The sequence below is a fragment of the Bos indicus x Bos taurus genome, chromosome 14 (genome assembly GCF_003369695.1).
Source record: "Bos indicus x Bos taurus breed Angus x Brahman F1 hybrid chromosome 14, Bos_hybrid_MaternalHap_v2.0, whole genome shotgun sequence".
Taxonomy (NCBI): domain Eukaryota; kingdom Metazoa; phylum Chordata; class Mammalia; order Artiodactyla; family Bovidae; genus Bos; species Bos indicus x Bos taurus.
The window spans coordinates 707,920-735,378 of NC_040089.1; the positions used below are offsets into that span (position 1 = coordinate 707,920).

The window sequence follows — 27,459 nt, forward strand, 5'->3', positions numbered from 1 at the left end:
AGGTGCCCCGCTCAGGGTGCTCGGAACTGCTGGGTGCTGGCTCTGAAGCCCCGGAATGTGGCTGCGGTGGGGGGTAGGGAGCCGCTGACCTCACAATGGCAGGGTCCGCTGCCCCCTGGCCAGCCTGCCTGCCGCCAGCAGCTGCTGCCCACCGCTGCCGGGCATGTCCCTCCTCAGCAGCTACGAGGGCCTGCGGCAGGAGATCCAGCGGCTGGCACAGGAAAACGAGGAGCTGCGGCGGCTGGTGCAGCTCATCCAGGAGAACCAGGAGCTGAAGCTGGTGCTCAGGAACCGGGGCAGCAGCCTGAGCTTCTGTGGCCCCGGGCTCCTGGCTGAGGTGGCTGCCAGTCCCCGGCTCCCCCGGCGCAGAACCATCAAGTTCAAGGATGTGGAGAGAGGTGCACGCCGGGCCGGGGACTCTGCGGGGGCCACAGGCTCCACCAGTTCAGCCGTGTAGCAAAGTGGGGGCCCTTTGTGTCCCTGGGCCGTGTCCTGTCAGGTGCTGACAGGGGCTGTGGAGGAAGGGGGGTCTGGAACGGGGGCTCTTTCAGGGGTGCAGCAGAGGTGGACCAAAGGGAGGGAGCCATGTGACTGCCCTTCAACCCCCCAACATATGGGGGACACTGAGGTGGCTAGAGGCCGGTCAGTGGGGAGCCCTGCCACAGCCAGCGTGCAGCCCGGAGCCTGCGCCCTTAAAGCAGCCCACTTCCCCCTCTCCTCCTGGGACCAGCTTCAAAGGCCAGCAAGGGAGTGCAAAGCTGGGGGTGGGCCAGGGGCCAGGGTGTGGATGATGTCCCTAGCCGTCTGGCCCCCTGTCTGCCTGATCTCTGAGGTAAGGGGGCCCCCTTCACCTGCTGCTGCTCTTGGGAAACCGCCTATCCCCCACCGTTCCTTTTCTAGAGCCCTTCACAGCTTGAGCCCACCTCAGAGCTGGGCAGGCAGCCAGGCAGCTTTCAGTCCACAGAGGAGCACGCCAGGGAGGGGCAGCCGTCCCCCTGGTGGTCACGGGACTGACCTGCTGTCTGGCTACATCAGCAGGAGTGCCGCAGGGTCGGCCAGGGAGGGTGGTGTGGAGGGCCCCCTGCCCACAGCGCCTGTGGAGAGCGAAGGCTTTCTCCAGGATTCGAACTCCTGGCTGCCAGGACCGTCAATTCCAGCCTCCCGCGTCGCTCCCCGACTCCCCCGTCCCTGCAACCGCGGCGCGCTGGGGCGCACTCCGAGGTCGTCTGGGCAGCTTGCTCCCCTCTCCCGGGGCGCCTGGAAGAGGCTTCCCGGGGCGTCCACACCCAGCGAGCTCCGAGCCGGCGGAGGGCCGGGCGGTCGCCGAGCCCAGGTGCCCGCGGGCCGGGCCGCGGGGTGGGGCCGCGCCGGCACAGGGCTGCCTCCGCGGGGATCGGCAAGGAGACGCCCACCGCCCTCCGGCCCAGCTCGGCCCCGCCCCGCCGTACTCGGGATGGCTCGCGGCCGAGGGAGGGGACGGCTCCGGGCCGCCCGATCCTGACGCAACCGGAGAGCCCGGAGCGCCGGGACCGGTCGTGCGGGGGGCGGGTCCCGCTTCCGGGCTGGGGGCGGGCGCGGGCAGGCTGCCGAACTGACGGCGAGCGACCCGGAGCCGACAGGCCAGGTGGGGACCCTCCCCGCTCTTCTCCTCACCCCTTGCCCCCGATCGCCCCCGCCGCGCGCTCCTCCTCGCCTCCCGGCCCCGGCCCCGGCCGGCCGTCTGCGCAGGCTCCGCCCGGTCCCCGTCCCCTCTTGCTCCAAGGTCGAGCCTTCGGGCAGTGAGCCTTCTCTCACCTGCCCCCAACGCAAGTGCCTCTTCCTGCTTAAAGGGTCCAGAAACCCCAGCCCCAGGGCTCCTGCTGCACCTCCTCCTCGGAAAGTCCTGCTCCAGGAGGCCCTGGGTTTCCGCCGCAGCCCTGGGCACTGGAACTGGGGAGTAGGCACAGGGGGCATTAGGCCCAGACCGGACTTGCCCAGCTCTGACTCCACCCAGGGCCCCTTCTGGGCCCGGAATCCCGTCCTCTCCCCATCCCAGCTCTGCTCAGGGCTGCCCGCCTATGGATGACCCACTGCTTCTGGCCAGTTCTCCCAGGACTGCCGGCTGAGGAGTCGCTGCTGGACTCCAGCCCCATCACTATGGGTGGCCCGGAGGGGCGCTTCCATTTTGCCATCGACCGTGGAGGCACCTTCACAGATGTCTTTGCCCAGTGCCCAGGGGGGCACGTGAGGGTCCTAAAGCTGCTTTCAGAAGACCCTGCCAACTATGCAGACGCCCCCACTGAAGGCATCCGCCGCGTCCTGGAGCAGGTGGGCAGGGCAGGGTGGCGGGTGGAGGGGTCTCTGGGCCAGAGGCCTGAAGTCTGACCACGTGGTTCCAGGAGGGGGGCGTGCTGCTGCCGCGGGACCGGCCCCTGGACACCAGTCGCATCGCCAGCATCCGCATGGGCACCACGGTAGCGACCAATGCGCTGTTGGAACGGCGGGGAGAGCGGGTGGCACTGCTGGTGACGCGCGGGTTCCGAGACCTGCTGCACGTGGGCACCCAGGCCCGCGCGGACCTCTTTGACCTGGTGAGCTCATCCACCTCAGCGGTGGCTGACTCCGCAGAGCACATTTTCCCTGGGGTGCCTAGGCCTCTCAGGGAGGGCAGTCCTTGGAAGGGTCAGTGCTAGCCCAAGGCCACAGCTGATAACAGGTTCTGGACACTCATGGTGGGACACTGAGTCCCCCCCAGCCCTGAGTGGCCACGTGTTGTCCTGGGCCTGTCCTCCACTCTGCCCTGTCCTGGACGCTGACCCTCGCCCCTCTGGGGGGTTCTGGGATGGAGCAGCTCTGTGAGGGCAGACAGCTGACGGCACTCAGATGCCTGGGGGCAGAAAGCCACACCGGGTGGGCCTTCCTGGGGCCACCCAGTCTGACTGTCTCCTGGGACCATCCCGTCTGACTGTGTCTCCTGGGGCTGCCCACTGGGACACATCCCCTTTGCCTGCATCGCCCCATCCACGCAGGACCCCAGCAAGGACCCTCAGGCCTGGGCCCCCTCTGAGCCTCTGCCCGCCCTCAGGCCGTGCCCATGCCCGAGACGCTGTACGAGGAGGTGCTGGAAGTGGACGAACGGGTGGTGCTCTATCGAGGGGAGCCGGGTGCTGGGACACCCGTGAAAGGTACGGCGCCGCCAAGTGCTGGGGGCGGGGCAGCAGGCACTGACAGCCTTTGACCCCGACCCCGCGGCTTCCCCGCAGGCTGCACAGGGGACCTACTGGAAGTGCAGCAGCCTGTGGACCTGGGGGGCCTGCGAGGGAAGCTGGAAGGTCTCCTGTCCCGGGGCATCCGCAGCTTGGCCGTGGTGCTCATGCACTCGTACACGTGAGTGGGCTGTGGTGGGGCGGGGACGCGGGGCGGGGGCCGGGGTCTGGGCCGGCATGCTGGGGGTGGGGGGCGGGACGGCGTGCGGGGCGCGGGGCGCGGGTGGAGCAGGGGCGGGCATGCGGCGTGCGGGCCGGCGGGTGGGGTTGGGTCTCAGTGGCGCTCGGTCCTCCTAGGTGGGCCCAGCACGAGCAGCAGGTGGGCGCCCTGGCCCGGGAACTGGGCTTCACGCATGTGTCGCTGTCCTCGGAGGCCATGCCCATGGTGCGCATTGTGCCCCGGGGGCACACGGCCTGTGCTGACGCCTATCTCACGCCCACCATCCAGCGCTACGTGCAGGGCTTCCGCCGTGGCTTCCAGGGTCAGCTCAAGGTGAGACCCCCTCCCTGCCCGCCCCTGGCCCGCCCCAACCCGCCCCTCACCGCCCGCCTGCCCACAGGACGTGCAGGTGCTGTTCATGCGCTCCGACGGTGGGCTGGCGCCCATGGACTCCTTCAGCGGCTCCCGCGCTGTGCTCTCCGGCCCTGCGGGGGGCGTGGTTGGTTACTCAGCCACCACCTACCGGGTGGAGGGCGGCCAGCCAGTCATCGGCTTTGACATGGGAGGTATGAGGGCCAGAGGGTGGGGTCCGGGGGCCTCAGTTGCTGGGCTGGGCAGCATCTGGGTGTCCTTGCTCCCCACCCCCACCAGGCACGTCTACCGACGTGAGCCGCTATGCTGGCGAGTTTGAGCATGTTTTCGAGGCCAGCACGGCTGGTGTCACCCTCCAGGCCCCCCAGCTGGATATCAACACTGTGGCAGCCGGTGGGGGCTCCCGCCTCTTCTTCAGGTCAGTACCATCCTGCACCTGTGCGGGGACCCCCCAGCCCCGCCTCCTAACCCGCCTCCCAACCCGCCTCCAACGCCAGTCCCCTCTCCAAAGGTCGGGCCTCTTCGTGGTGGGGCCAGAGTCTGCGGGAGCCCACCCTGGCCCCGCCTGCTACCGAAAAGGTAAGCGCCGGCATACTCTCCCTGAGACCCTTCCGGCACAGCCCAGCCCCTCCCCCAGCCCCACCCCCACTGGCCACACCTGGCACCCACCTACAGCCCCCAGCCCCCACACTGTCCACACCTCCCAGGGGGCCCTGTGACAGTGACGGATGCTAATCTGGTCCTGGGTCGCCTGCTGCCTGCCTCCTTCCCCTGCATTTTTGGGCCGGGAGAGGACCAGCCACTGTCCCCGGAGGCGTCCCAAAAGGCCCTGGAGGCTGTGGCCACGGAGGTCAACAGCTTCCTGACCAATGGGCCTTGCCCGGCCTCCCCGCTGAGCCTGGAGGAGGTGGCCATGGGGTTTGTGCGTGTGGCCAACGAGGCCATGTGTCGGCCCATCCGTGCACTCACGCAGGTACGCCCACCTCTGCCCTTGCCTGTAGGGGGAGTTGGGGGGGCCAGGTGGATGTAGGGGCCACTGATCCCCTTCTGGTTCCCCAGGCACGAGGTCATGACCCCTCGGCCCACGTGCTGGCCTGCTTTGGGGGAGCTGGTGGGCAGCATGCTTGTGCCATTGCCCGGGCCCTGGGCATGGACACTGTGCACATTCACAGGTGTGTCTGGGTGCAGTGCATGGGTCCGGGGAGGGGTCCCACTTTGGGAGACACTGTACCCACCGCTCTGCCGTCCTTGTCCTGTAGGCACAGTGGGCTGCTGTCGGCGCTGGGGCTGGCCCTGGCTGATGTGGTGCATGAGGCGCAGGAGCCCTGCTCCCTGCCATATGCTCCCGAGACCTTTGCGCAGCTGGACCAGAGGCTGGGCCGCCTGGAGGAGCAGTGTGTGGAGGCCCTGCGGGCCCAGGGCTTCCCCAGGTGGGGCTCTGGGGGCTACCAGGCCACCTCACTTGGGGTCCCGTCAGTGGCAGTCGGGGAGGGCCAGGCTCTGAGAGCTGCAGGAGGCGCCCCCACCTGGCCCCCTGTGCTAGCACCCCCACCTGCCACCATTGCAGGTCCCAGATCAGCACCGAGAGCTTCCTGCACCTGCGCTACCAGGGCACGGACTGCGCCCTGATGGTGTCTGCCCACCAGCACCCGGCCAGTGCCCGCTCACCCCGAGCTGGTGACTTTGGGGCAGCCTTTGTGGAGAGGTATGTGACCTCCACCTCCCAGGAGCCCGGGCGCATGGGTTGGCCTGGCTGCCGCCCCTGACAGTCCCCTCGGGACGCAGGTACATGAGGGAGTTCGGCTTCATTATTCCCGAGCGGCCGGTGGTGGTGGATGACGTGCGGGTCAGGGGCACCGGCAGCAGCAGCCTTCGCCTCGAGGACGTCCCAAAAGCCCATAGTGGGCCTCCCCGGGTAGATAAGGTTAGTGATCCCACGTGTGCCCACCCACCCGCCCACCCACCCACCCACAGCCACTGGGACGTGAGGACAGGAGTGGAGGGGGAGTCAGGGAGAGCTCTGGGCCTGGAACCCTGCTCACCCCACACCCTCCTCAGATGACCCAGTGCTACTTTGAGGGGGGCTACCAGGAGACCCCTGTGTACCTGTTGGGAGAGCTGGGCTGTGGGCACAAGCTTCAGGGGCCCTGCCTCATCATTGACAGCAACAGGTGGGCTGAGGCCTGGCTGGGGTGGGGGTGTGTGGGGTGAGGCCCAGGGTGAACTGTGGGGCCCTGGTGGGCGGGGGTGGGGGGGGTGGGTCGGTCCTCTGGCCCCAGCTGCAGGAGTCTGGAGGACTCTGGGGTCCCTTCACGGTTGGGATGTTCCTTGGCCTGGGTATGTGGGGACCCTGGTTGGGTGGGGGTCTGGCCTGGCTTCTCCAGCCCCTCTGCTCCCCTGCCCCCAGTACCATCCTGGTGGAGCCAGGCTGCCAGGCAGATGTGACTGAGACTGGGGACATCCGCATCTCTGTGGGGGCTGAGACAGCCAGCGTGGTGGGCACGCAGCTTGACCCCATCCACCTTTCCATCTTCTCCCACCGCTTCATGAGCATTGCTGGTGAGTGGCTGCACAGTCCTGCTCCCTCACCTGCTCCCTGCGGTGCAGGGTGGGGGTCTGCACGCTGGGCAGTGTGTGCTGGGGTGCCTGGCAGGGGTATGCAGGGAGAAAGTGCGATCGGGGGAAGGGCAGAAGCAGAGCCTCTGAGCAGTGGGGCAGGCAGTGTGGCCCCAGCCCTGGGATGGACCTGCTGCACCTGCAGGTCTGGGGCAGGGGGGTGCTTTTGCCCTCCCAGCACCGTGTGATCTGGGCTCTGCACAGGGAACCCAGGCTCAGGGTCAGGCTAGGTGCTTGCTGGGGCCACTAACATTGGGTTCTTACTGCAGGAGGCAGGGCGTGGGGTTGATGGGGGCACCGGGCAGGGCTGAGAAGGGAAGGGCTGCCCTTGGCACGAGCAAGACGTCTGGCCACGTCCTCACGTGTCTAGGTACACCGTCACCATCACCCGCTTCGGGTCCTGGGTCTGGGACTCAGAGGCCTTGAAGGCGGTGGGCCCCGCCCCTCTGTACCCAGGCCGGGCTGTGGGCAACATGGGGCCAGCGGGCATCTGGTCACTATGTGCCCCCAGAGCAGATGGGCCGCATCCTGCAGCGCACGGCCATCTCCACCAACATCAAGGAGCGTCTGGACTTCTCCTGCGCCCTCTTTGGGCCCGACGGGGGGCTGGTCTCCAACGCCCCTCACATCCCTGTGCACCTGGGTGCCATGCAGGAGACGGTGCAGTTCCAGGTTCGGGAGGCCCCTTCCCCTGACGCCCCTACCCCTCAGCCCTTCCCCCTCCCCACTCTGCACCTGTCTCTTGGCTTCAGATTCAGCAGTTGGGGGCTGATCTCCACCCCGGCGATGTGCTGCTGAGCAACCACCCCAGCGCGGGGGGCAGCCACTTGCCAGACCTGACTGTCATCACACCGGTGAGGGGCACTGCCCAGGGACCTGTGGAGGAGGGCCACCGGCGCTGCTGACCGTTGCTCCCACCCCTAGGTGTTTTGGCCGGGTCAGACACGGCCTGTGTTCTATGTGGCCAGCCGTGGGCACCATGCAGACATTGGGGGCATCACACCAGGCTCCATGCCCCCCCACTCCACCAGCCTGCAGCAGGAGGGCGCGGTCTTCCTTTCCTTCAAACTTGTGCATGGGGGAGTCTTCCAGGAAGAGGGTGAGTGGCACTGGGCTGGTACATCTGGCTGCTTCCTACCTGCCCTCCCCCCAGGCCAGCCTCCAGGCTGGGGTAGCCAGGCAGTGACCCCGCAGAGTGGTTGCACAGTATCTCTCAGAGATAATCAGAGGCGCTGAGCTAAGTTGTGCCTGGGCCCAGGGAGGCCTCAGTGGTTTGGGGGTGGGTTGTTGGCCAGGACACCCAAGGGTGCAGGAGAGGGAGAAGCCTAATTCAAGGTGGGCAGCTGCTTCTGTTTATAATTAATACACTGGTTTGCCTTGGGTCTGGGGGCTGCAGACAAACAGGGGTGCCAGGGGCTACAGGCTCCTGGAGAGCTTCCATGGGCCTGGGTCAGGGCAATAGGTGGCGGGGCAGCTGTGAAGGGCTTCAGCTGGGCCCGAGCTGGTCTGCTGGTGCACTTGCTGACATGCAGTACATAGAGGGTCGGAGGATGGCCTGCAGGCCAGGCGGGGGTGGGGTGGGGTGAGGGCTCTTCCTGCCCTGGGGGATGCTGAGCCTCAAGCTGGGGACAAGGGTGAAGGTGGTCTGGAGGTCAGGGTTGGTGTCTGGTGGGATTTGGGCATGGGGGAGGGAATGAAGTTTGGACAGCTGTAGGACGGAGGTTCTGGCTCTGTGGTTGCTGAGGAGGTGGGGCAGCAGCTTTGGTGGGACCTGGGGGCAGGACGGCCAGTGTGAGGCTGCCAGGGGTGAGACCCCCGGGGGCATCTCAGAGTGAGAACAGGTGATGGGTGACCAGACCATGTGCTGCTGTGGGTGTGAGGACACAGATAAAGGGACCGAGGCCTGGCTGCTGCCTGGGTCAGTGCGGGGTGGGGGCAGAGGGCAGGGACCCCTGAGGGACACGGACAGGCAGAGGACCCGGTGGCCAGGGAGCCTCAGAGAGGATTCTGACCCAGACTCAGGAGAGGCGCTTTCCCAAGGCACGGAGTGGTCCTTGGGGTCGAACCTGTACTGCTTGCCATGGGTGGAGGCTTTGTCCTGGTCTGCTGGGGCCAGGGATGGGGGAACAGACAGCCATGCTGATGCTCTTTCAAAGTGATTGGCTGTGGCTGCGAGTGGTAGGCCCTGGTGGGGAGGGGGGGGTTAAATAAGGGAAGTGGTTTTTCCTCTTGGCGGGAGGCCTAGAAAAGGCTGGAGAGTGGGCCAGTGGGAGGTAGGGCAGGAGGAATGGAGGTGGTGGGGAGAGTTTGCTCGGGGAACCTGCCCCCTGCCCCTGCCCTTACCTCCAGCCCATGTGTGGTCACAGCAAAGCTACCTGTCTATTCTAGGGTGCCCTGGGGGACTGGGGTGTGATGAGAAGGTTCAGCGGATGGGGGAAGAGTCAGCAGAGTAGTAGGGAGCCAGTGCTGGGCCAACACGTGGAGCCTGCAGTGCCCCGGCAGAGGAGCAGGGCACCAGGCGGCCCTGGGACTCCCAGGTGGCTCAGTGGCGGTCCCATCCATTTAGCGGTGACTGAAGCCCTGCGGGCGCCAGGCAAGATTCCAGGCTGCAGCGGGACACGGAACCTGCACGACAACCTGTCGGATCTGCGCGCCCAGGTGGCGGCCAACCAGAAGGGCATCCAGCTGGTGGGCGAGCTCATCGGGCAGTACGGCCTGGACGTGGTGCAGGCCTACATGGGCCACATTCAGGTGAGCCGGGGGCAGCAGAGCGGGTAGCTCTGTGCTCGCCCCCAGGTGGGTGGGCAGAGGAGGAAGGGGCACCTGGCCCACCTGGAAGGGACATGGCTGATGCTGAACTCCCCGCCAGGCAAACGCGGAGCTCGCTGTGAGGGACATGCTCCGGGCCTTTGGAACTGCCCGGCAGGCCCGGGGCCTGCCCCTGGAGGTGTCTGCAGAGGACCACATGGACGACGGTTCCCCTATCCGACTCCGAGTGCAGATCAACATGAGTCAGGTCAGTCTTGGGAGGGGGTGGGTACCTCCTCGGGCATCACGGGCACACCTGCCGGGCTGCTGACCTCTCCCCCACTCTGGTGGGCAGGGTAGCGCGGTGTTTGATTTCAGCGGCTCAGGGCCGGAGGTGTTCGGCAACCTCAACGCGCCGCGGGCCATCACGCTGTCTGCGCTCATCTACTGTCTTCGCTGTCTGGTTGGCCGCGACATTCCACTCAACCAGGTGCGCGGGTCTGTGCTGTGTGCAGGGACAGCGGCTCCATCCCAAGCCCGGGTCACCCTCAGTGACCGGGAGAGGTCAGCTCAAGGTCGGCTAGATCTTAGGGAGCAGGTGGTGTACCTCCCTCCACACACACCCCCGCACCCCCCCTCCTTGTTGACAGCCGCCCTCTGCCCTCAGGGCTGCCTGGCTCCGGTGCGCGTGGTGATTCCTAAAGGCTCCATCCTAGACCCTTCCCCCGACGCGGCCGTGGTGGGCGGCAACGTGCTCACGTCGCAGCGCGTGGTGGACGTCATCCTGGGGGCCTTCGGGGCCTGCGCCGCTTCCCAGGTGCGGTGGGCCCAGGGGACGCTTTGTGCGGCCAGAGGCGGGGAAGGGCTGCGGGCGGCAGGGAGGGGCTGCACTCGCAGCCAGCGCAGCGACCCCTTGCCCCTGCCAGGGCTGCATGAACAACGTGACCTTGGGCAACGCCCACATGGGCTACTACGAGACGGTGGCGGGCGGTGCGGGCGCGGGACCGGGTTGGCACGGGCGCAGCGGCGTGCACAGCCACATGACCAACACGCGCATCACCGACCCCGAGATCTTGGAGAGCAGGTGACGGCTGGGGGGGGGGCCCGGGGGGGGCGGGGCTGGGCAGCGCGGGGGCGGAGCCGGCTGGGCTGAGCCCAGGACCGTGCAGGTACCCGGTTATCCTGCGCCGCTTCGAGCTAAGGCTGGGGTCCGGGGGTCGCGGCCGCTTCCGGGGCGGCGATGGCATTATCCGTGAGCTGCTTTTCCGCGAGGAGGCGCTGCTGTCCGTGCTGACTGAGCGCCGCGCCTTCCAGCCGTATGGCCTGATGGGTAAGTGGTTCCCCCTCCCCCCCCCCCCCCCGCCACGCCCAGCCCCTATCGCCGTGGGGATTCTGTTCCCCACCCACCTCCTGTCCCATCTGTCCTCCTGTTTCCCCACTAAACAACCCCCCTCCCCCATCTTTCACTTCCTTGCCTCCTGGGCCACTCCCACCTTGCCTCTTCCTGCAGGGGGTGAGCCTGGTGCCCGGGGCCTAAACCTACTCATCCGGAAGGACGGCCGGACAGTAAACCTGGGTGGGAAGACCTCGGTGCCCGTGTACCCCGGGGTAAGGACTGCGGCCTGGCCTGTCCCATCCTCACTCCCCCACCCCAGTGGCCCTCATCCCACAGAGGGTGAATGGAATTGTGGAGATAAGCGGAGACCGAGTTTAATTTGGCTCCTGCAAGAATAGGGGGCCGAAAAAAAAAAAAAAAGAATAAGGGGCCGAGGACCCGGGCTCCGGGGTCCAAGCTGGCCGATATGGACACGCTGCCCCGTGGGGATGGGGCCTGCAGAGGGAGGCAGGGCAGCGCCAGGCCCAGGTTGATCCTGCCCCTCTGCTCCACAGGACGTGTTCTGTCTGCACACACCAGGCGGTGGGGGCTACGGGGACCCGGAAGACCCCGCCCCACTGCCAGGTTCGCCCTTGCAGCCCCTAGCCTTCCCGGAGAGGGGCAGCGTGTATGAGTACCGCAGGGCCCAGGAGGCTGTGTGAGGAGGGCCCACACAATAAAGATCCCTGAAGTCGCCGTTTCCCCTGGCGACTGGCCAGGCTCACGTTCTGTGTCACCGTCCGTCTTTCCACCCGTTCTGGCACCTGTCTCCTGCAAGCTGGCCTTAGGAGGACGTGGACACTCGGAGCCGAAGTCCCACGGCCAGGTGGTCTGTGAGCCCGGCCAGGGCAGTGCTGAATGTCACCTGCTCCACCTCCTGGAGGGCGGGAGGCAGGTTGGAGAGTCGCCCCAGCACGGCAGGCCCATACCCTGAGCTCTGGCACTTACCGGGCTCAGAAGGCCTCCAGGCGCGCTGCGGTAGGTGATGTAGTCCAGGCGCCGGCCCCGCCAGGACTCAGCTGGGGGGCCTCCACGGGGAGGGCCTGCCAGGTAGCGGCGGCGCCCTTTCTTCTGCTCCAGGGCCCTGAGGAGAGGCCGTGTCACCAGGGTCAGGGCAGCCCTCATTCCCGACCTTGTCTGACCCCCAGGTAGCCACTCACCTACGCAGCATCTCCGGCGAGCAGGCCACGGAGCGGCGGAGCTCCGAGGGTCTCAGCAACGTCCCTGGGGTGGGCGGGGAAGGGCGTTATCAGTGGGCGTCTCCGCGGAGCCCGCCTGAGGTCCGCCCGCCCCCATCCGGCTGCCCCGCCCCGGCGTACCCAGGGCCCAGGGCTGCTCCCGGCGCGTGCCCAGCCGGCAGGGGTCCCGGAAGCAGCTGAAAAACCGGTGCTCCTGTTCCTGCTGGTGGTCTGTGGAGAGGTGACATTCGGGGTGTGTATGTATATGTGAGTGTGTGTGTATGTGTGTGTGCACGCGCGCGCAGGGTGTGTGTGTGTGTGGGGGGGGGCGGGCCGTCTTACCTAGCGAGCAGTTGTCGAAGTTGAGGTCACCCAGGAGCACGCTGAAGGCCACAGCCTCGTCACTCTGGCGGCTCTCCGCCTCGAACTGCTCGGCCCAGTCCAGAAGCACCGTCAGCTGTTTGCAGCGCAGGAGCCCGTCCTCTGCGGGGCGGGGCGGAGGAGCCGGTGTCCGCATCCTGGACACCCAGCTTCGCCCCCCGCCCCACCCCATCCTGATCCGCTAGCCCACCTAGGGACTCGCGGCGGCTGGGGCAGTGCATAAACTTTGCAAGGAGGGGAGGTGCTGGCCAGGGTTGGGACTCGCCGCCGCCGCCACGCAGAGGGGCCTCCTGCTTACGAACCCGGCAGGGCTCACCGCTGGGCGCGTGCAAGTGTGTGCAGTGCAGGAAGCCCACGACGCGGCGCCCGTCCAGGATGCCCAGCTGCGCCTGCAACACCACGGACCTTGGTGCTCCTTCGCGTGTTCCACTCCAAGCCCCGCCCCTCCCTGGTCTGGGAGCGCCGCGTACAGGGGACAGGTACCTGCGCGGAAAGTAGTCCCTTGGAGGCCAGAGCATCCTCGCCACGTGCGTGGGGGAAGGACTGGAAGGCGGCGCGCAGCAGCGGATAGCGCGAGGCCAGCAGCAGCCCACTGCCCAGCAACTTGAGGTGTAGGCCGGGCTGCAGGCCGAATGTGCCCACGTCGTACAATACCGGGCCCAGATTAGATGCCAGGAGGCTAACCAGGCGTCGCTCTGCGCGAAGATCGAACGCCTCCTGCAGACACACGAAGTCCAGACTCGCAGGCATGGCGCCTGTCAGCACCCCGCACGGCATCGCCTGCACTGGCGAACCGCAGCCCGTAGCCCCATAGGGCGAACGCCGCAGGCCGGCGAGCAGCACGGCGCCCACAGCCGCGGCCCGCCGCTGCGTGTGCGGCAAGTTGTTGAAGCGCGCCAGCCCGTCGGGGAGCAGGCACAGGTTTGCGCTGAAGAAGCCGAAGCTGCGCGCGGGCTCAGTGCGGGGGCACCAGGGCGCAGGGGGCGCCCAGCACCGCGGAGGAGGCTGGTAGCAGAAGGGGCGGCGCCAGGCCTGCAGCAGCAGCCAGAGCAGTAGCGCCGGGAGAGTCAGGGGCAGGGCCGCGAGCAGCAGCAGCAGCGCGACCCCGGCGCCTGCGGCGGTTCTCAGCCAGCTCTGCTCGCTCCGGCTCTCGGCCGGCGCCCAGCAGCCCAGCAGCTGGTCCAGGGCCCAGTAGGCCGGGAAAAGCAGCGCGCGGGTCAGGCGGTGGAGAGCGTGCAGCACAGGGTGCGGGAAGGGCGAGGGTCGTAGGGCGCAGGGCGTCGGGGGCCAGTCGGGCGGGGATGGCATGGCGCACGAGGCTCTTCGGCAGTGTGAGTCTCCGACGACTCATTGGCTTCCAGCGTGCGAGTCGATCCGTGCGTTCGTCCGCGGGAGCTGCAGGGGAGTCGCAGGGGTCAAGGCCACGTGGCACAGCTTGTGCGCGGGGTCGGGAAGGCGCTGTGCCCCGCGAGCTTGAGGGTGCGGACGCTGGCGGAGCCGCCCGGGAAACCGCCCTCTGCTCACTGGCGCGGAGTCTCTGCGGCGGTTGGAGAGAACCAAAAGGAAAGCAGAAGGGACCCTGGTCCCGCCCCAGAAGCCCCTCGCCCCGCCCTCCCCTAAAAGCCTTAAGGAGAACTCGCAGACCGCGCGGACCAGCGCAGCTCCCGGGTGCAGCCCACACCCAGCGGAGGCCGGCACTTTTCCCGTGTCCGGCGGCCGGACGGAGTGCGACGCGCGCTGCGTCCAGCTCTCTGCCTCCTCCCGCCAGTCAGGGTGAAGTGGCCCTTCGCTCCTGCTGCCCAGACTGCGGCGTATACCCAACCCCGAACTGTGCCCCGGTTCGTGACGTCTAGCACCTGAGTACGAAGACACGCCCGCAGACTAGGGGCGGACTCGAGCAGCCTAACCAGCCGCCAGCTCTGCGTCGGCTCTGTAGGCCTACCACGAGAAACTTCCAGTCTGGGGGAAGGACCGTTGGTTCAGCTCTGCGCGGCCGGCTTGGCCCTCCGGGGCACGCGAGCCAGATGGGAGCCACTCTATTGGGTCCCAGGACCGAGCTGCTTAGCCTTGCTCAGGTGCTGCCTTGCCCTCCCCTCCCTGGCCCCCATCTTTCTCATTCCAGCTGCGAAGCGGTTCCTAGAGCTCTTACGGTTGGCTCCTAAATTGCCCTGAAGCTTGGGCCAGGGTTGCCCTTCCCGCCTGCAGACACAGAGAAGGGGTTCTGCTCCTCGCACCGCCCCCCCCCCCGCCAAATTTTCCAGAAATCCCGGATCCCCTGTAGAAATCAAGGTCTGGTGCTGGGTGTGCTCCTTCCTACCGTCTGTCCTGTTGTTCAGCCTTCTCAGCAGACAGAGCTAGGCGCACCTAGGGCTCTCTGCCTGTCTGTATGCAGGGGCCCTCCCTGCCTTTCCCAGGGGTCTGATTTCATCTGCTGAAGTAGGCCTGGGGGGAGGGGAGTAAGGCTGCAGAGAGGCAGCAGCTCTGGGGCCAGAGACCCCAGCTCACACTAACCCCCTCTCCTCTGTACCCTCTTGCTGGTAGCTGACATTAACCCATGCCCGGTGGCTCCTCTGTCCCCTGGTGATCCTCAGGCTGGTGGGCAGCGGTACTCGGGAAGCCTCCTGGCTGGGGTCCGCATCCCCACCACCACCTCTGGCCTCTTCCCCTCCTGCAGGAAGGCCCTCTCCGCTCCTCATGCAGGTCCTGAAGGGACAAGCACCCTGGCCTACACTCAGGGCATCTCGCACTCCCCACCATCCTTCCCTCTCTGAGTCTATAGGTTACCTCCCGTGTCCCCTCCTACCCCACCCCACTCCAGCTCTCCTGTGCTGCTCAGCTGTGCCCCTTCAATAGTGGGGAGCTGCCCTCCCAGTTCTGACTCTCACAGTCTAGTCCCTTCCTGCGGGAGCCTTTGGCCTTGCAGGGCCCCCACCTCCCTGGGCTGCCCAGTGCCCAGGTGTGAGTGAGTCTCTTTCTCCTGGCTCCTGTCCCTTTAATGTCCCCCTGCCCTTGATGAGGGTCCAGAAAACATGTCCCCACCCTCCTTGTCCCTGCCTAGTGCAGAGGGAGGCGCTCCTGTGCCCACAGCCTCCTCTGGAGCCCACTCTGCCTTCTGCTCTGGGCCCAGGCCTCACCTGGCCGCCAGCAGGTGGTCAGGGCTGCGGGCACACCCACACACCCGCTGCCAGCTCGGCTCCTTCTCGCTTCCTGCTCTGGCTATTCCAGGCCTCAGGCCATGTGAGGGGAGATGTGGGGCCTCTGGAACACCCCCTCAGCATGACAGCTGCTGAAATTTGGCCTTGGGGCTCTCTCCGGGGACCCCGAGGGGCAGGAGCCCTGAGAGCAGACAGGACGGAAGGGCCCCAGAGGAGGCGGCACCACCCAGGAGTACCGGCCCGGGCCCAACGGCCAGCGTCCGAGGGAAGCTTTAATGGTGGCGTCACCAGATGAACATGGGCTTGCCATCATCGTGGGCCAGCTGGCTGAGGCAGGAGAGCAGCAGCAGCGCATCAGTGAGCATGCTGGGGTGCACAGTCTCCACCAGCACGCGCTGCAGGAAGTCCACTGTATAGGAGCCACCCTCGGACGCGGCCAGCTCCGGCCGCTCCCGCAGGATGCCGTAAGCATTCACCAGCTGCTCCGTCAGCGCCGGGTGCACCCGCCCGTTGTAGCCCAAGCTCTGCAGCCGGTTCATGATGCTCACGTAGCGCTGTGTGAGCGTCTGGCACAGCTCCTCATCCAGCTTGTGGTCACTGGGGTTCAGGGAGGCCTGAGGGGACAGCAATGGTCAGGGACCCTTGGCTCCACCCTGGCCCAAGAGCAGGCAAACACATGGGGGCAAAGGAGGCTGTGGGGTGTGGTTCCGCCAGGATCACGGTCGGAGGGCGGGACCTGCAGGGAGGTCTCCTGGAGGCCCTGGCCTAGGCGCCTCTAGGGATCCAGGGTGGGGGAACCCTGTGGGCTGAGCCTGAGCTCAGAGCTTCCAGCAGCCCCATCACCAGCTCCATCCACCACCTGGAATTGGACTGAGCTGGGGCCACAAGCAGCAGAGGACGGAGGGCGTGGCTGCTGGTGATGAGACACCAGGGGACCTCCCCAAACCCCCAGGGTTGCCTGACTGGGAAAACGCCACCCAGGGTCTTTCCCAGGCCTCCTCCTGGGTCCGGCCTTCCTACTTCTCAGGCTGTTCTCTAGGCCCCCTGTCCCAACACCCCATCCTTAGCATCTTGTGCCCACACCCTGCGGGGGTCCCTTCCAGCCCTCACCATGTGCTGACAACCCCGGGCCCAGAGCCAAGGCCCTGAGTCCCAGCACTGCTGTCACTCGGGCGCCGGCTCCGGTGTCTGGGCCTGAGGTCGGTCTTTACCTACTTTGTCCCTGCCGGGCTGGGCCTGCACCCCGCCTCCCAATCCCTCCCTCCACTGCCTTCTGGTGCCCTCAGCTTGAAGTTCTGCTGAAGCAATCTCGAGGTCTTAATTTTTGAACAAGGAGTGCTGTGTTTTCCTGTGCACTTGGTCCTGCAAATTCTGTACCTGTCGCTGGTACCGCTGCCCCCAGGCCCATGAAACAGTGGGTTGGCAGTGCACGGAATTGGCACTACTGGGTGTTGCCCAGTTAGAGCCCCCGTGTGGTTCCCACTGCTCCAGCTCCAGGGCCAGGGCTGACCCTCAAGGCCCCCATCTGGCCCTGCTCACCCTCTGCCCGCAGTTCCCTAGACGCCACCTCCTAGGGTCGCCCAGTCCGCTCAAGCATCGCCTTCTCCAGTTAGTTCCCTGTCTGCCCCTACCTGGGTGGTCGTGTGAGCGGAGCACCAGGCTCATGTTAGGGTTCAGCCAAAGCAGCCTCTGACTTCTGGCAGGGGCAACCCTGAGCCACTTTGCAACACTGGGACAGGCCTGTCTTCTGACCTGGGTTCCATCTGGCTCCATCTGCTGGAGGCCAGCAAGGTGGAGGCTGGAGTGCTGGAGTATTGGCGGAACTATTGACTTTCTTAAACACTGAAAAATTGCCTTACAGACATTCTGCCTCCTCTTCTTGCCTCTTCTCTGGGGAGTTGCATTTAGGGCTGTGACTATTGCCCAGTATAAGTAGAAACAATCCGGCAGGGCGAAGAGTGGTGGGGAAGGGGAGGACTTGCACAGCCCAGGCACTGAAAGACCGAGCTTATTTCCATTTAAATGGGCAGTTTCAAACAACTCAAACCCTCTTTCCACGGTTTGATGTCTAATCTACATGGGCAACTAGACTTTACCTTACAATTTAATGCAATCTTTGCCAACTAGATATCAGACGCAGCATTTTAGAGACATAAATATTGTGCTTCTCTGTGTCATGTGCCCATTTTTGAATAGCCGCCGTGCCTGCACACATGACACAGCAGGAGTGGTGGCTGTGGTCCAGGACAGGTCAGTTCAGTTCAGTTCAGTCACTCAGTTGAGTCCCATTCTTTGCGACCCCATGGACTGCAGCACACCAGGCTTCCTGTCCATCACCATCTCCCAGAGCTTGCTCAAACTCATGTCCATTGAGTCAGGGATGCCATCCAACCATCTCATCCCCTGTTGTCCCCTTCTGCCTTCAATCTTTCCCACCATCAAGGTCTTTTTCAGTGAGTTGGTTCTTTGAGTCAGGTGGCCAAAGTACTGGAGTTTCAGCTTCAGCATCAGTCCTTCCAGTTAGTATTCAGGATTGATTTCCTTTAGGATTGACTGGTTTGACCTCCTTGCTCTCCGAGGGACTCTCATGAGTCTTCTCCAACACCATAGTTCAAAAGCATCAATTCTATGGCACTCAGCCTTCTTTATGGTCCAACTCTCACATCCATACATGACTACTGCAAAAACCATAGCTTTGATTATTCACAAATTTGTCAGCAAAGTAACGTCTCTGCTTTTTAATATGCTGTCTAGATTGGTCATAGCTTTTCTTCCAAGGAGCAAGCATCTTTTAATTTCATGGCTCCAATCACCATCTTCCATGACTTTGGAGCCCAAGAAAATAAAGTCTGTCACTATTTCCATTGTTTCCCCATCTATTTGCCATGAAGTGATGGGACCAGATGCCATGATCTGTGTTTTTTGAGTGTTGATTTTTAAGCCAGCTTTGAGCAAGCTCTGGAAGTTGCTGATGGACAGGGAAGCCTGGCATGCTGCACTCCATGGGGGTCCCAAAGAGTTGGACACAACTGAGCGAGTGAACTGAAGGCAGCTTTTCCACTCTCCTGTTTCACTTTCATCAGGAAACTCTTTAGTTCCTCTTTGATTTCTGCCACAAGGGTGGTGTCACCTGCATATCTGAGATTTATTGATATTTCTCCCAGCAATCTTGATTCCAGCTTGTGCTTCATCCAGCCCGGCATTTTGCATGATGTACTCTGCACATAAGTTAAATAAGCAGGGTGACAATATATAGCCTTGATGTACTCCTTTCCCAATTTGGAACCAGTCCATTGTTCCATGTCCAGTTCTAACTGTTGCTTCTTGACCTGCATACAGATTTCTCAGGAGGCAGGTAAGGTAGACTGGTATTCTCATCTGTTTAACAATTTTCCACAGTTTGTTGTGATGCACACAGTCAAAGGCTTTAGCCTAGTCAATGAAGCAGAAGTAGATGTTTTTCTGGAATTCTCTTGCTTTTCCTATGATCCAGTGGATGTTGGCAATTTGATCTCTGGTTCCTCTGCCTTTTCTAAATCCAGCTTGAACATCTGAAAGTTCTTGGTTCATGAGCTGTTGAAGCTGGCTTGGAGAATTTTAGCACTATTTTGCTAGCGTGTGAGATGAGTGCAATTGTGTGGTAGTTTGAGCATTCTTTGGCATTGCCTTTCTTTGGGATTGGAATGAAAACTGACCTGTTCCAGTCCAGTGGCCACTGCTGAGTTTTCCAAATTTGCTGGTGTATTGAGTGCAGCACTTCCACAGCATCATCTCTGAGTATTTAAAATAGCTCAGCTGGAATTATGTCACCTCCACAAGCTTTGTTCATGGTGATGCTTCCTAAGGCCCACTTGACTTTGGACCACAGAATGTATGGGTCTAGGTGAGTGATCACACCATTGTAGTTATCTGAGTCATGAAGATCTTTTTTGTACAGTTCTTCTGTGTATTCTTGCCACCTGTTCTTAATATCTTCTGCTTCTGTTAGGTCCATACTGTTTCTGTTCTTTATTGAGCCCATCTTTACATGAAATGTTCCCTTGGTATCTCTAATTTTCTTGAAGAGATCTCATCTTTTCCATTCTATTTTCCTATATTTCTTTGTATTGATCACAAAGAAGGATTTCTCATCTTTCCTTGCTATTCTCTCAAACTCTGCATTCAGATGGGTATGCTTTTCCTTTTCTCCTTTGCCTCTTGCTTCTTTTCTCAGCTATTTGTAAGGCCTCCTCAGAACCATTTTACCTTTTTGCATTTCTTTTTCTTGGGAATGGTCTTGGTCACTGCCTCCTGTACAGTGTTACGAACCTCCGTCCATTGTTGTTCAGGCACTCTGTCTATCAGATCGAATCCCTTGAATCTATTTGTCACTTTTACTATATAATCGTAAGGGATTTGATTTAGGTCATACCTGAATTGCCTAATGGTTTTCCCTACTTCAATTTAAGTCTGAATTTTAGCTCCCAAGACAGGTCAAGGGTCGTCAAACCGGATGTTAGCAACGTGGGCTTGCTGACACCAGCAACAGAAGGAAAGCAATAGGGCAAAGATGGGAAACGTCCCCAGCTCAACCTGTAAACCAATGAAAACCCAAACGTTTGAACTGGGTTTTTCTTAGAACTTGACAGACCCTGAAATTCTTACTGAAGAGTGAAGGGCCAAGAGGAGCTACTACAGTCTGGAAGAAGGATGCCCAGGCTACCTCTGCAGCTGGATTAGGACATCGGCTTGTGGCAGGGCTGGAAGGGAGGACCGGAGCCCACACACGTGGACTGGAAGAGGGGACTGAGGCGGGGCTGGCAGCTCCAGTCTTACACAAGACTTGAAAAGCACAGATAAAGGAAAAGGCAGATAATTCTGGCCAGGGTAAAATTAAAAACCTAAACGGACACCTTAACAAATGGAGAAGGCAAATGCAACCCGCGGAACTGATGAGCCCATTGTAACCGAACGTCATTTCTGCCCACTCAGACTCAGGCTGACAGCCCCGCCAAGGAGAGAGGAAGGGGCACAGAGGGCTCAGTCCCCGCGGATGAACGCTGAGAGGCAGAGGCTGCCACCCTCGCGCCCCCTACTCCTGTGCGCTCACCGCCGCCCCCACCCGCGGGGCGTCAGTCGCGAAGGGCGTGCCTTCGCTCATTTTGGGGAGCAGGGCCGCAGGGTGTCCGGCCCACGCCCCCCCACCCCCAGGCTCCCATTCGTCAGCGCCTAGTACACGGTGGCGGCAAGAAGCGCCCAGACTCGTTTGGGAAGCACTGTCCTCCATGTCCCTTGGGGGTAGTGGGCTCAGTGGAGGGCAGGCTGGGAATGGACTGGAATTAGCCCAGCCTCAATGGCCACCAGGCTGCCAGCTACTCAGAGGCTCCGAAAACCGGCCTCCACTGTGTCCACCTGTGACCCTTGAGGACTCAGACCCCTCGGGGAAGAAGGCTGAGGCCTCAGCTCTGCCAGCCTGGGGAAGGGCCCTTGGGAGCAGAGCTCGGAGGTCCAGAGGCCACGGCAGTGAGAAGGCTGGGAGCGCACATCTGACCCTGAGGGGGCCCTCGCTGCTCTGCTCTTTGGGAAGGCCTCCCATGGGGCTGGGACACAGGCCCCTGCGGCCGGACACCCTGGACACCTGCTGGCCGCTGGACTGAGCACTGAGCTTCCTGCATCCCTGGGTGCCCTCAGATTCTGCTGTGCTCTGCCTGGCTGGCCCCCAGAAGCCCGTCGAGAGCCAGCAAGCTCCCCACCCTTGCAGTGGCGGGCAGGCCCTCCGGTGGCCAGTGGGGATGGGCAGGACACACCTGGATGATCTTCTCTGGAATGTTGGAGACTGTGAAGCCATAGAGCCTCACACGCTCGGGGAAGATGCTGGACAGGATCCTGCGGTCCAGCTGGAAGGCGATCTCCCCCACCAGCCTCTCCCAGGCTAGCTGCTTTGATTCTGGGGACAACAGGGGTGGACAGAGTGATCAGTGGCTGTGGCCAGCAGCCCAAGGGGTGCCTGGGAGGTCTCCATGGGCAGCAGAGGGGACCCCAGCCTCGCGCTGACCTCGAGAGGTGTCGGGGAACTTGCTGCTCTTGCGGTGGGCTAGCTTCCGCTCCAACTCCAGGATGCTTTTCCGAGACTGCTCTGGGCCGCGTGGACCACGGGCGTCGGTGACTGAAGCCGGGGAGGACGAGGTTCGCGGTGGGGAGCGGGGGTTGTGTGGAGGGGAGTGAGGGGTGGGCGAGGGCCGGGATGGGGAGTGGTGTGTTCGAGCAGAGGGGTGCGGTGTGCTTGAGGGGGTGTAGCTGGTGGTCACTGTGGGGGTGGGGGTAGGGGCAGAGGTGAGGATGGCCATGTTGGAGGCAGTTGAGACAGGGACAGAGGCAGGGATCACTTGTCCCTGGGGGCCGCCAGGCTGTGTCTGAGCATCTGAGGTGCCATAGGAGAAGGCTATCACGGGGCCTGGAGTGCCCAGGGCACCAACAGGGGTGGAGGTCTGGATGGGTGCACCCACAAATGTCATGCTGAGGGGCTCCGGCTCCTGGGTTGGCTGGGGGTGCTCAGTGGGGAGTGAAACTAGTGATGTGCGGGAGGGGCAGAAAGGAAAGGAGGCAGATTAGAGCGAGGCAGGACCAAGGACTGGCCTGGCAGGGCCCACCCCCCATCCCCGCATCTGTTACCTTTGGAGGTGGCAGAAGGTCCCCTGTCAGCCGAGGGGTGGGGTCCCGGGGGATATCCTCGGAGCGGCTCTGCCAGCCTCACCCGTGGGGCCTCCGACAGCACCAGATTGTTCATGGGGTTGGCCAGAACGTTCTGAGAGACACCTAGAGGGGCGGCCGTGGAGGTGAGCAGGGGGCTGTTCAGGGAGAGGACCCCCGAGCCTGTCATAGCGGGCATCAGGGGGCCGTTCTGAGACACAGCTAGGGGGCCCACCAGGGGGCTTCCTGGAGTCAGGGGGCCGGTGGAGGGCAGGCCCAGGGAACTGGTTGGTGTGCCCCCTGGGGGCACTGCCGTGGGGCCCGCCAGGGGGTTGCTGGGCATCATGGAGCCGGTGGAGGGCAGGCCCAGAGAGCTGGTTGGTGTGCCCACTTGGGGCACTACCAGGGGGCTGGCCAGGTGGCTGCTCAGGAGGCTGGTGAGTGGGCTGCTCTGGGAGGTGGGCCCTGGGCCGGGCAGCAGCGTGTTGAGAGGGCCTGCCAGGGGGCTCACGATGGGGCCTGCCACGGGGCTGGGCTGCGGGCTGTTTAGCACGTCGGCCAGGGGTGCCAGAGCCACAATCCCCACTTCTTCCAGGATGGGTTCGTTTGCTGCTGCCGGGGACGGGGGCAGGAAGACACCTGGGGGACACAGAGAAAGCACTGAGACGCCAGGCTCTCTCCCACTGTGGCAGGGCCTGGACCACGAGGCCCATCTGCTTCCAATGAGCTGACCAACTCTCTGAGCCTCCCCTCTAGGCGGATCCCACGCGAGGATCTGGCTCCTCGTCTCTATCCTCTGAGGGCACCTGCTTCCTCCCAGGATCACCTCCCTAAACGCCTGCCCCCGCCGCCAGGACCTTCCACGCTACCTGCCCCTCAGACAAGCCGCTGCCCTGAGCTGCTGACCCCTTGCTGAAGAGGGGACGGTTTGAACACACAGGTGGCCAAGTTGACCCCTCTGTGCCCTGGTGGGGAGAGGTGGGCCCAGGCCTCCTGACCACTGTCCTCCTAAGGACAGCTGAAGCTCACAACATGAGGGACTGTCAGGGGGCCGGAACTGGAAGTGGCTGGAGCCCAGGGTGTGCCTGGCCCCTGCCTACCCGCAGGGGATGCGGCTGCAGGAGGGCCTGCTGTGCCCACCCCCGCATGCGGCCTGGGGGCCTGTTTGCCCCTGGTTCCTGAGGAAACTGCTCCAGAATGACCAAGTGACCCCTGTTGGAAGGAGAAGTCCCCTAGGGAGGGCGTGGGAAAGGCGTCTGTGAGTGTGCAGTTTGATGGAAGCTTCCACGTTATAAAAATAAAAGCAGAACATGCTTATGATAAGGAAAGAATGGAAACACAGACAAGTCAAAAAGCGATGAACACCACTGGTCGACCTGTCGCCCTGCAGTGCGTCGTATTGCAAAGCCCTGTGTGTGTGGCCTTGAAGACGTCTCCAGGTGGTTATGCGGGTCAGGGGCTGGCAGACCCCTCAGTGAGGAGCTGTCTACAGACCTCCAGCCTTCCTGGCCACTCTTGCTGCAGCTTCTCAGCTCTGTCATCGTGGCTGTTTTCAAGTTTTCAAGGACAACGTGGAAACAAATGGACGTGGATGTGTGGCAGCAAAAATTCACGAATGCTAGTATTTGAATTTCATGGGCTTCTTCCATGTTGTGAAATAGTCCTCTCCTTTGATTTTTCTCTCAGCCATTTAAAAAAAGGTGAAGCCAGCTGTTCCTGGCTCCCAGGCCACGCACACGTGTACACTGACTCTATGTCCCTATGTCCTTATGTGCCCCGTCTCTGGGAGATGCTCCCTCCAGCTGTGTCATTCTTGGAAAACAGTGCTTATTTGGCCATGGTGGTTTCCATCTTGTGTACGTGCCATTATTTATCGAGCCGATTTCAGTTGGGGGATTCTATTGATTCCAGTTTTCCCAGGAACAAAAATACTACTATATAAATCTTTGTTATTCCCCCACCCTCTGAAAACAGACATTTTACAGTTTCTCGATGCACACTGCCGAGCCCCTCTGCTTTAAGACCCCTTAGAACATCTGATGTTCCCTTCGAAGTCCTGGGGGTGGTACATTGGTGCTACACTACCAGGACATCCAGCCAAACATTTTAAGTTTTGTTATTTTTTCCAAACAAATAAATTAAAATTTCAGAATCAGTCTTTGATGATTTCTTGTTTTGACTTTTTGGGATTTTTGCTTTAGGATTGAGGAGACAGTAATGCTTAAGGGAAGAGCCCATGGGGAGGAAGTGTGTGAGGGACTGGGCAGTGGTGGGCCAGAGGTGGTAGGGCATGGACATCCAAGCTGAGTGTCCGTCCTCCTCGGCCCGCCTCCTCTTCCAGGAGCCTGGGGTCTGGATGACTTAGGCAGCATCTCCAGGACTCGGGAGAGAAGACAATCTCTGCACAGTCGGTCCTCATGGTCTCTGAGACCATCTCACTGATGCCCCCACCACGCCCTTGCCTCTGTCTTTGCCTTGGCTGGTCCCATTGCAATCCGCCTGCAATGCGGGAGACCTGGGTTTGATTCCTGGGTTGGGAAGATCCTCTGGAGAAGGAAATGTCTACCTAATCCAGTATTCTGGCCTGGAGAATGCCATGGACTGTATAGTCCATGGGGTCGCAAAGAGTTGGACGTGACTGAGTGACTCACTCGATCATTTCCACCTGGACTGCTCTTCCTGTGTGCCTGGTTGGCCCTGCACTGCCACTCATCCTTCACGTGAGACCTTCTCAGGGAGGTCTTCCATCCGGAATTGCCAGGTTCCTTCAGGCCACCTGCTCCTTCCCCTCTCCTCGATGACTTCCTTCTTGGCACTTATCCCGCTCTAAGACACTCTGCAACAACTTACTGGTTTGCCCTGGCTCCCTCGATTAGCATGGAAGCTCCATGCAGGCAGGGCTTCGTCTGTGTGCTGCTGTTGCCCTGTGCCTGGAGCAGTGCTTGGGCCACAGGAAGTGTTCAATAAACATGAAGAATATGATTATATATGAGCACAGATGAAACCTGAGACTTAAAAAAGGGTCAGTCTAGAAAGTGAGAGGGTGGAAAAATATAGTCCATACAAATGGGAAGCTAAAGAAAGCTGGACTAGCAACCCTCATATCAGAAAAAATAGACCTTAAAATAAAGAATATTACAAGAGATAAGGAAGGACACTACCTAATGATCAAGGTATCAATTCAAGAGGAAGACATAACAATTGTAAATATCTATGCACCCAACATAGGAGCACCTCAATACATAAGACAAACACTAACAGACATAAAAGGAGAAACTGACAGGAACACAAGAATAGTAGGAGACTTTAACACCCCACTCTCACCAATGGACATCATCAAAACAGAAAATTAATAAGGAAACACAAGTCTTGAATGATACATTAGATGCAGTGGATCTCATTGATATCTTCAGGACATTGCATCCAAATGCGGAAGAATATACCTTCTTCTCAAGTGCACATGGAACATTCTCTGGGATAGACCACATCTTGGGTCACAAATCCAACCTCAGTAAATTTAAGAAAATTGAAATCATATTAAGCACCTTCCCCAACCACAAGGCTTATGAGACTAGATATCAATTACAAGAAAATAACTGTAAGAAGCACAAATACATGGAGATTAAACAACACATTCTAAATAACCAACAGGTTACTGAAGAAATCAAAAGGGAAATCAAAAAATTTCTAGAAACAAATGACAATGAAAACACAACAACTCAAAACTTATGGGATTGAGTTACTGTCAATTTCTCCTTTTATGTCTGTTAGTATTTGTCTTATGTATTGAGGTGCTCCTTATGTATTGAACTGCAGCAAAAGCAGTTCTAAGAGGGAAGTTTATAGCAATACAATTCTACCTCAAGAAACAAGAAAAACATCGAATACACAACCTAACTTTACACCTAAAACAACTGGAAAAAGAAGAAGAACAACAAAAAACCCAAATTAGTAGAAGGACAGACATCATAAAGATATGAGCAGAAATAAATGAAAAAGAAATGAAGGAAACAATAGTAAAGATAAAGCTAAAAGCTGGTTCTTTGAGAAGATAAACAAATTGACAAACCTTTAGCCAGATTCATCAAGAAAAAAAGAGAGAAGAATAAAATCAACAAAATGAAAAATGAAAAAGGAGAGGTTACAAAAGACAATGCAGAAATACAAAGGATTATAAGAGGCTATTATGAACAACTGTATGGCAATAAAATGGATAACATGGAAGAAATGGACAGATTCTTAGAAAAGTTCAATCTTTCAAGACTGAACCAGGAAGAAATAGAAATTATGAACAACCCAATTACAAGCACTGAAATTGAAGCTGTGATAAAAAAAAAAATCTCCCCCAAAACAAAAGCCCAGGACCAGATGGCTTCATAGGAGAATTTTGTCAAACATTTAGAGAAGAGCTAATGCCTACCCTTCTAAAACTGTTTCCAAAAATTGCAGAGGAAGGAACACTTCCAAACTCATTCTACGAGGCCACCATCACCCTGATACCAAAACCAGACAAAGACAACACAAAAAAGAAAACTACAGGCCAATATCACTGATGAACATAGATGCAAAAATCCTCAACAAACTTCTGGCAAACAGCATTCAGCAACACATCAAAAAGCTCATACACCATGATCAAGTTGGGTTTATTCCAGGAATGCAAGGATTCTTCAATATACACAAATCAATCAATGTGATAGATCATATTAACAAATTGAAAGATAAAATGCATATGATAATCTCAATAGATGCAAAAGAAGCCTTTGACAAAATTCAGCACCCATTTGTGATTAAAACTCTTCAAAAAATGAGCATAGGAAGAATTTACTTCAACATAGTAAAGGCTGTATATGATAAGCCTACAGCAAACATTATTCTCAATGGTGAAAAACTGAGAGCATTCCCCCTAAGATCAGGAACAAGACAAGAGTGTCCACTTTCACCACTATTATTCAACATAGCTTTGGAAGTCCTAGCTACAGCAGTCAGAGAAGAAAAAGAAATAAAAGGAATCCAGACAGGAAAAGAAGAAATAAAGCTCTTTGTTTGCAGATGACATGATACTGTACAGAGAAAACCCTAAAGATAGTACCAGAAAATTACTAGAGCTAATCAGTGAATTTTGCAAAGTTGCAGGATACAAAATCAATTCACAGAAATCACTTGCATTTCTATATACTAACAATGAAAAATCAGAAAGAGAAATTAAGGAATCAATCTCATTTACCATTGCAACAAAAAGAATTAAATTTCTAGGAATAAACTTACCTAAGGAGAAGGCAATGGCACCCCACTCCAGTATTCTTGCCTGGAAATCCCATGGACAGTGGAGCCTGGTAGGCTGCAGTCCATGCAGTCGCACAGAGTCGAACACGACTGAAGTGACTTAGCAGCAGCAAGGAGACAAAAGAACTGTACATAGAAAATTATAAGACACTGATGAAAGAAATCAAAGATGACATAAACAGATGGAGAGATATTCCATGTTCCTGGGTAGGAAGAATCAATATTGTGAAAATGACTATTCTACAAATTCAATGTGATCCCTATCAAATTACCAATG

At 60.0% G+C, this 27,459-nt stretch overlaps 3 protein-coding genes across 8 annotated transcripts; 1 reads left to right on the plus strand and 2 right to left on the minus strand.

Annotated features, from left to right (window-relative positions):
* The first annotated feature begins 1,484 nt into the window (after nucleotides 1-1,484).
* On the plus strand, nucleotides 1,485-11,240 carry OPLAH (5-oxoprolinase, ATP-hydrolysing). Of its 6 annotated transcripts, XM_027560413.1 has the most exons (28): nucleotides 1,488-1,624; nucleotides 2,084-2,307; nucleotides 2,379-2,570; nucleotides 3,065-3,164; nucleotides 3,243-3,366; nucleotides 3,543-3,564; nucleotides 3,694-3,738; nucleotides 3,806-3,971; nucleotides 4,057-4,195; nucleotides 4,289-4,356; nucleotides 4,485-4,750; nucleotides 4,837-4,949; nucleotides 5,037-5,207; nucleotides 5,345-5,482; nucleotides 5,563-5,701; nucleotides 5,836-5,948; nucleotides 6,185-6,336; nucleotides 6,905-7,065; nucleotides 7,146-7,247; nucleotides 7,318-7,492; nucleotides 8,960-9,144; nucleotides 9,263-9,409; nucleotides 9,497-9,631; nucleotides 9,809-9,958; nucleotides 10,068-10,225; nucleotides 10,311-10,471; nucleotides 10,652-10,749; nucleotides 11,032-11,240. In XM_027560413.1, the coding sequence occupies exons 2-28, from the start codon at nucleotides 2,137-2,139 to the stop codon at nucleotides 11,176-11,178; spliced, it is 3,738 nt and encodes a 1,245-aa protein (XP_027416214.1). In that variant the 5' UTR covers nucleotides 1,488-1,624; nucleotides 2,084-2,136; the 3' UTR covers nucleotides 11,179-11,240. The 6 variants fall into 6 exon arrangements, with proteins under 6 accessions (XP_027416215.1, XP_027416211.1, XP_027416214.1 ...); XM_027560410.1 differs by having other exon boundaries at nucleotides 1,487-1,624; nucleotides 3,543-3,738; XM_027560411.1 differs by lacking the exon at nucleotides 1,488-1,624 and having other exon boundaries at nucleotides 1,743-2,307.
* Nucleotides 11,115-14,334, minus strand: SMPD5 (sphingomyelin phosphodiesterase 5). Its single transcript, XM_027560611.1, has 7 exons — nucleotides 12,559-14,334; nucleotides 12,392-12,464; nucleotides 12,037-12,177; nucleotides 11,836-11,925; nucleotides 11,677-11,740; nucleotides 11,465-11,600; nucleotides 11,115-11,393 (listed from the first exon to the last, which is right to left on the minus strand). Exons 1-7 carry the CDS (start codon nucleotides 13,381-13,383, stop codon nucleotides 11,301-11,303), a joined length of 1,422 nt encoding a protein of 473 aa, XP_027416412.1. The 5' UTR covers nucleotides 13,384-14,334; the 3' UTR covers nucleotides 11,115-11,300.
* Nucleotides 14,335-14,340: 6 nt separating this feature from the next.
* SPATC1 (spermatogenesis and centriole associated 1) lies at nucleotides 14,341-23,440 on the minus strand. Its single transcript, XM_027561711.1, has 7 exons — nucleotides 23,394-23,440; nucleotides 23,000-23,111; nucleotides 22,838-22,907; nucleotides 21,882-22,538; nucleotides 21,265-21,777; nucleotides 21,017-21,156; nucleotides 14,341-15,844 (listed from the first exon to the last, which is right to left on the minus strand). Exons 1-7 carry the CDS (start codon nucleotides 23,438-23,440, stop codon nucleotides 15,515-15,517), a joined length of 1,869 nt encoding a protein of 622 aa, XP_027417512.1. The 3' UTR covers nucleotides 14,341-15,514.
* Between the last annotated feature and the right edge of the window lie 4,019 nt (nucleotides 23,441-27,459).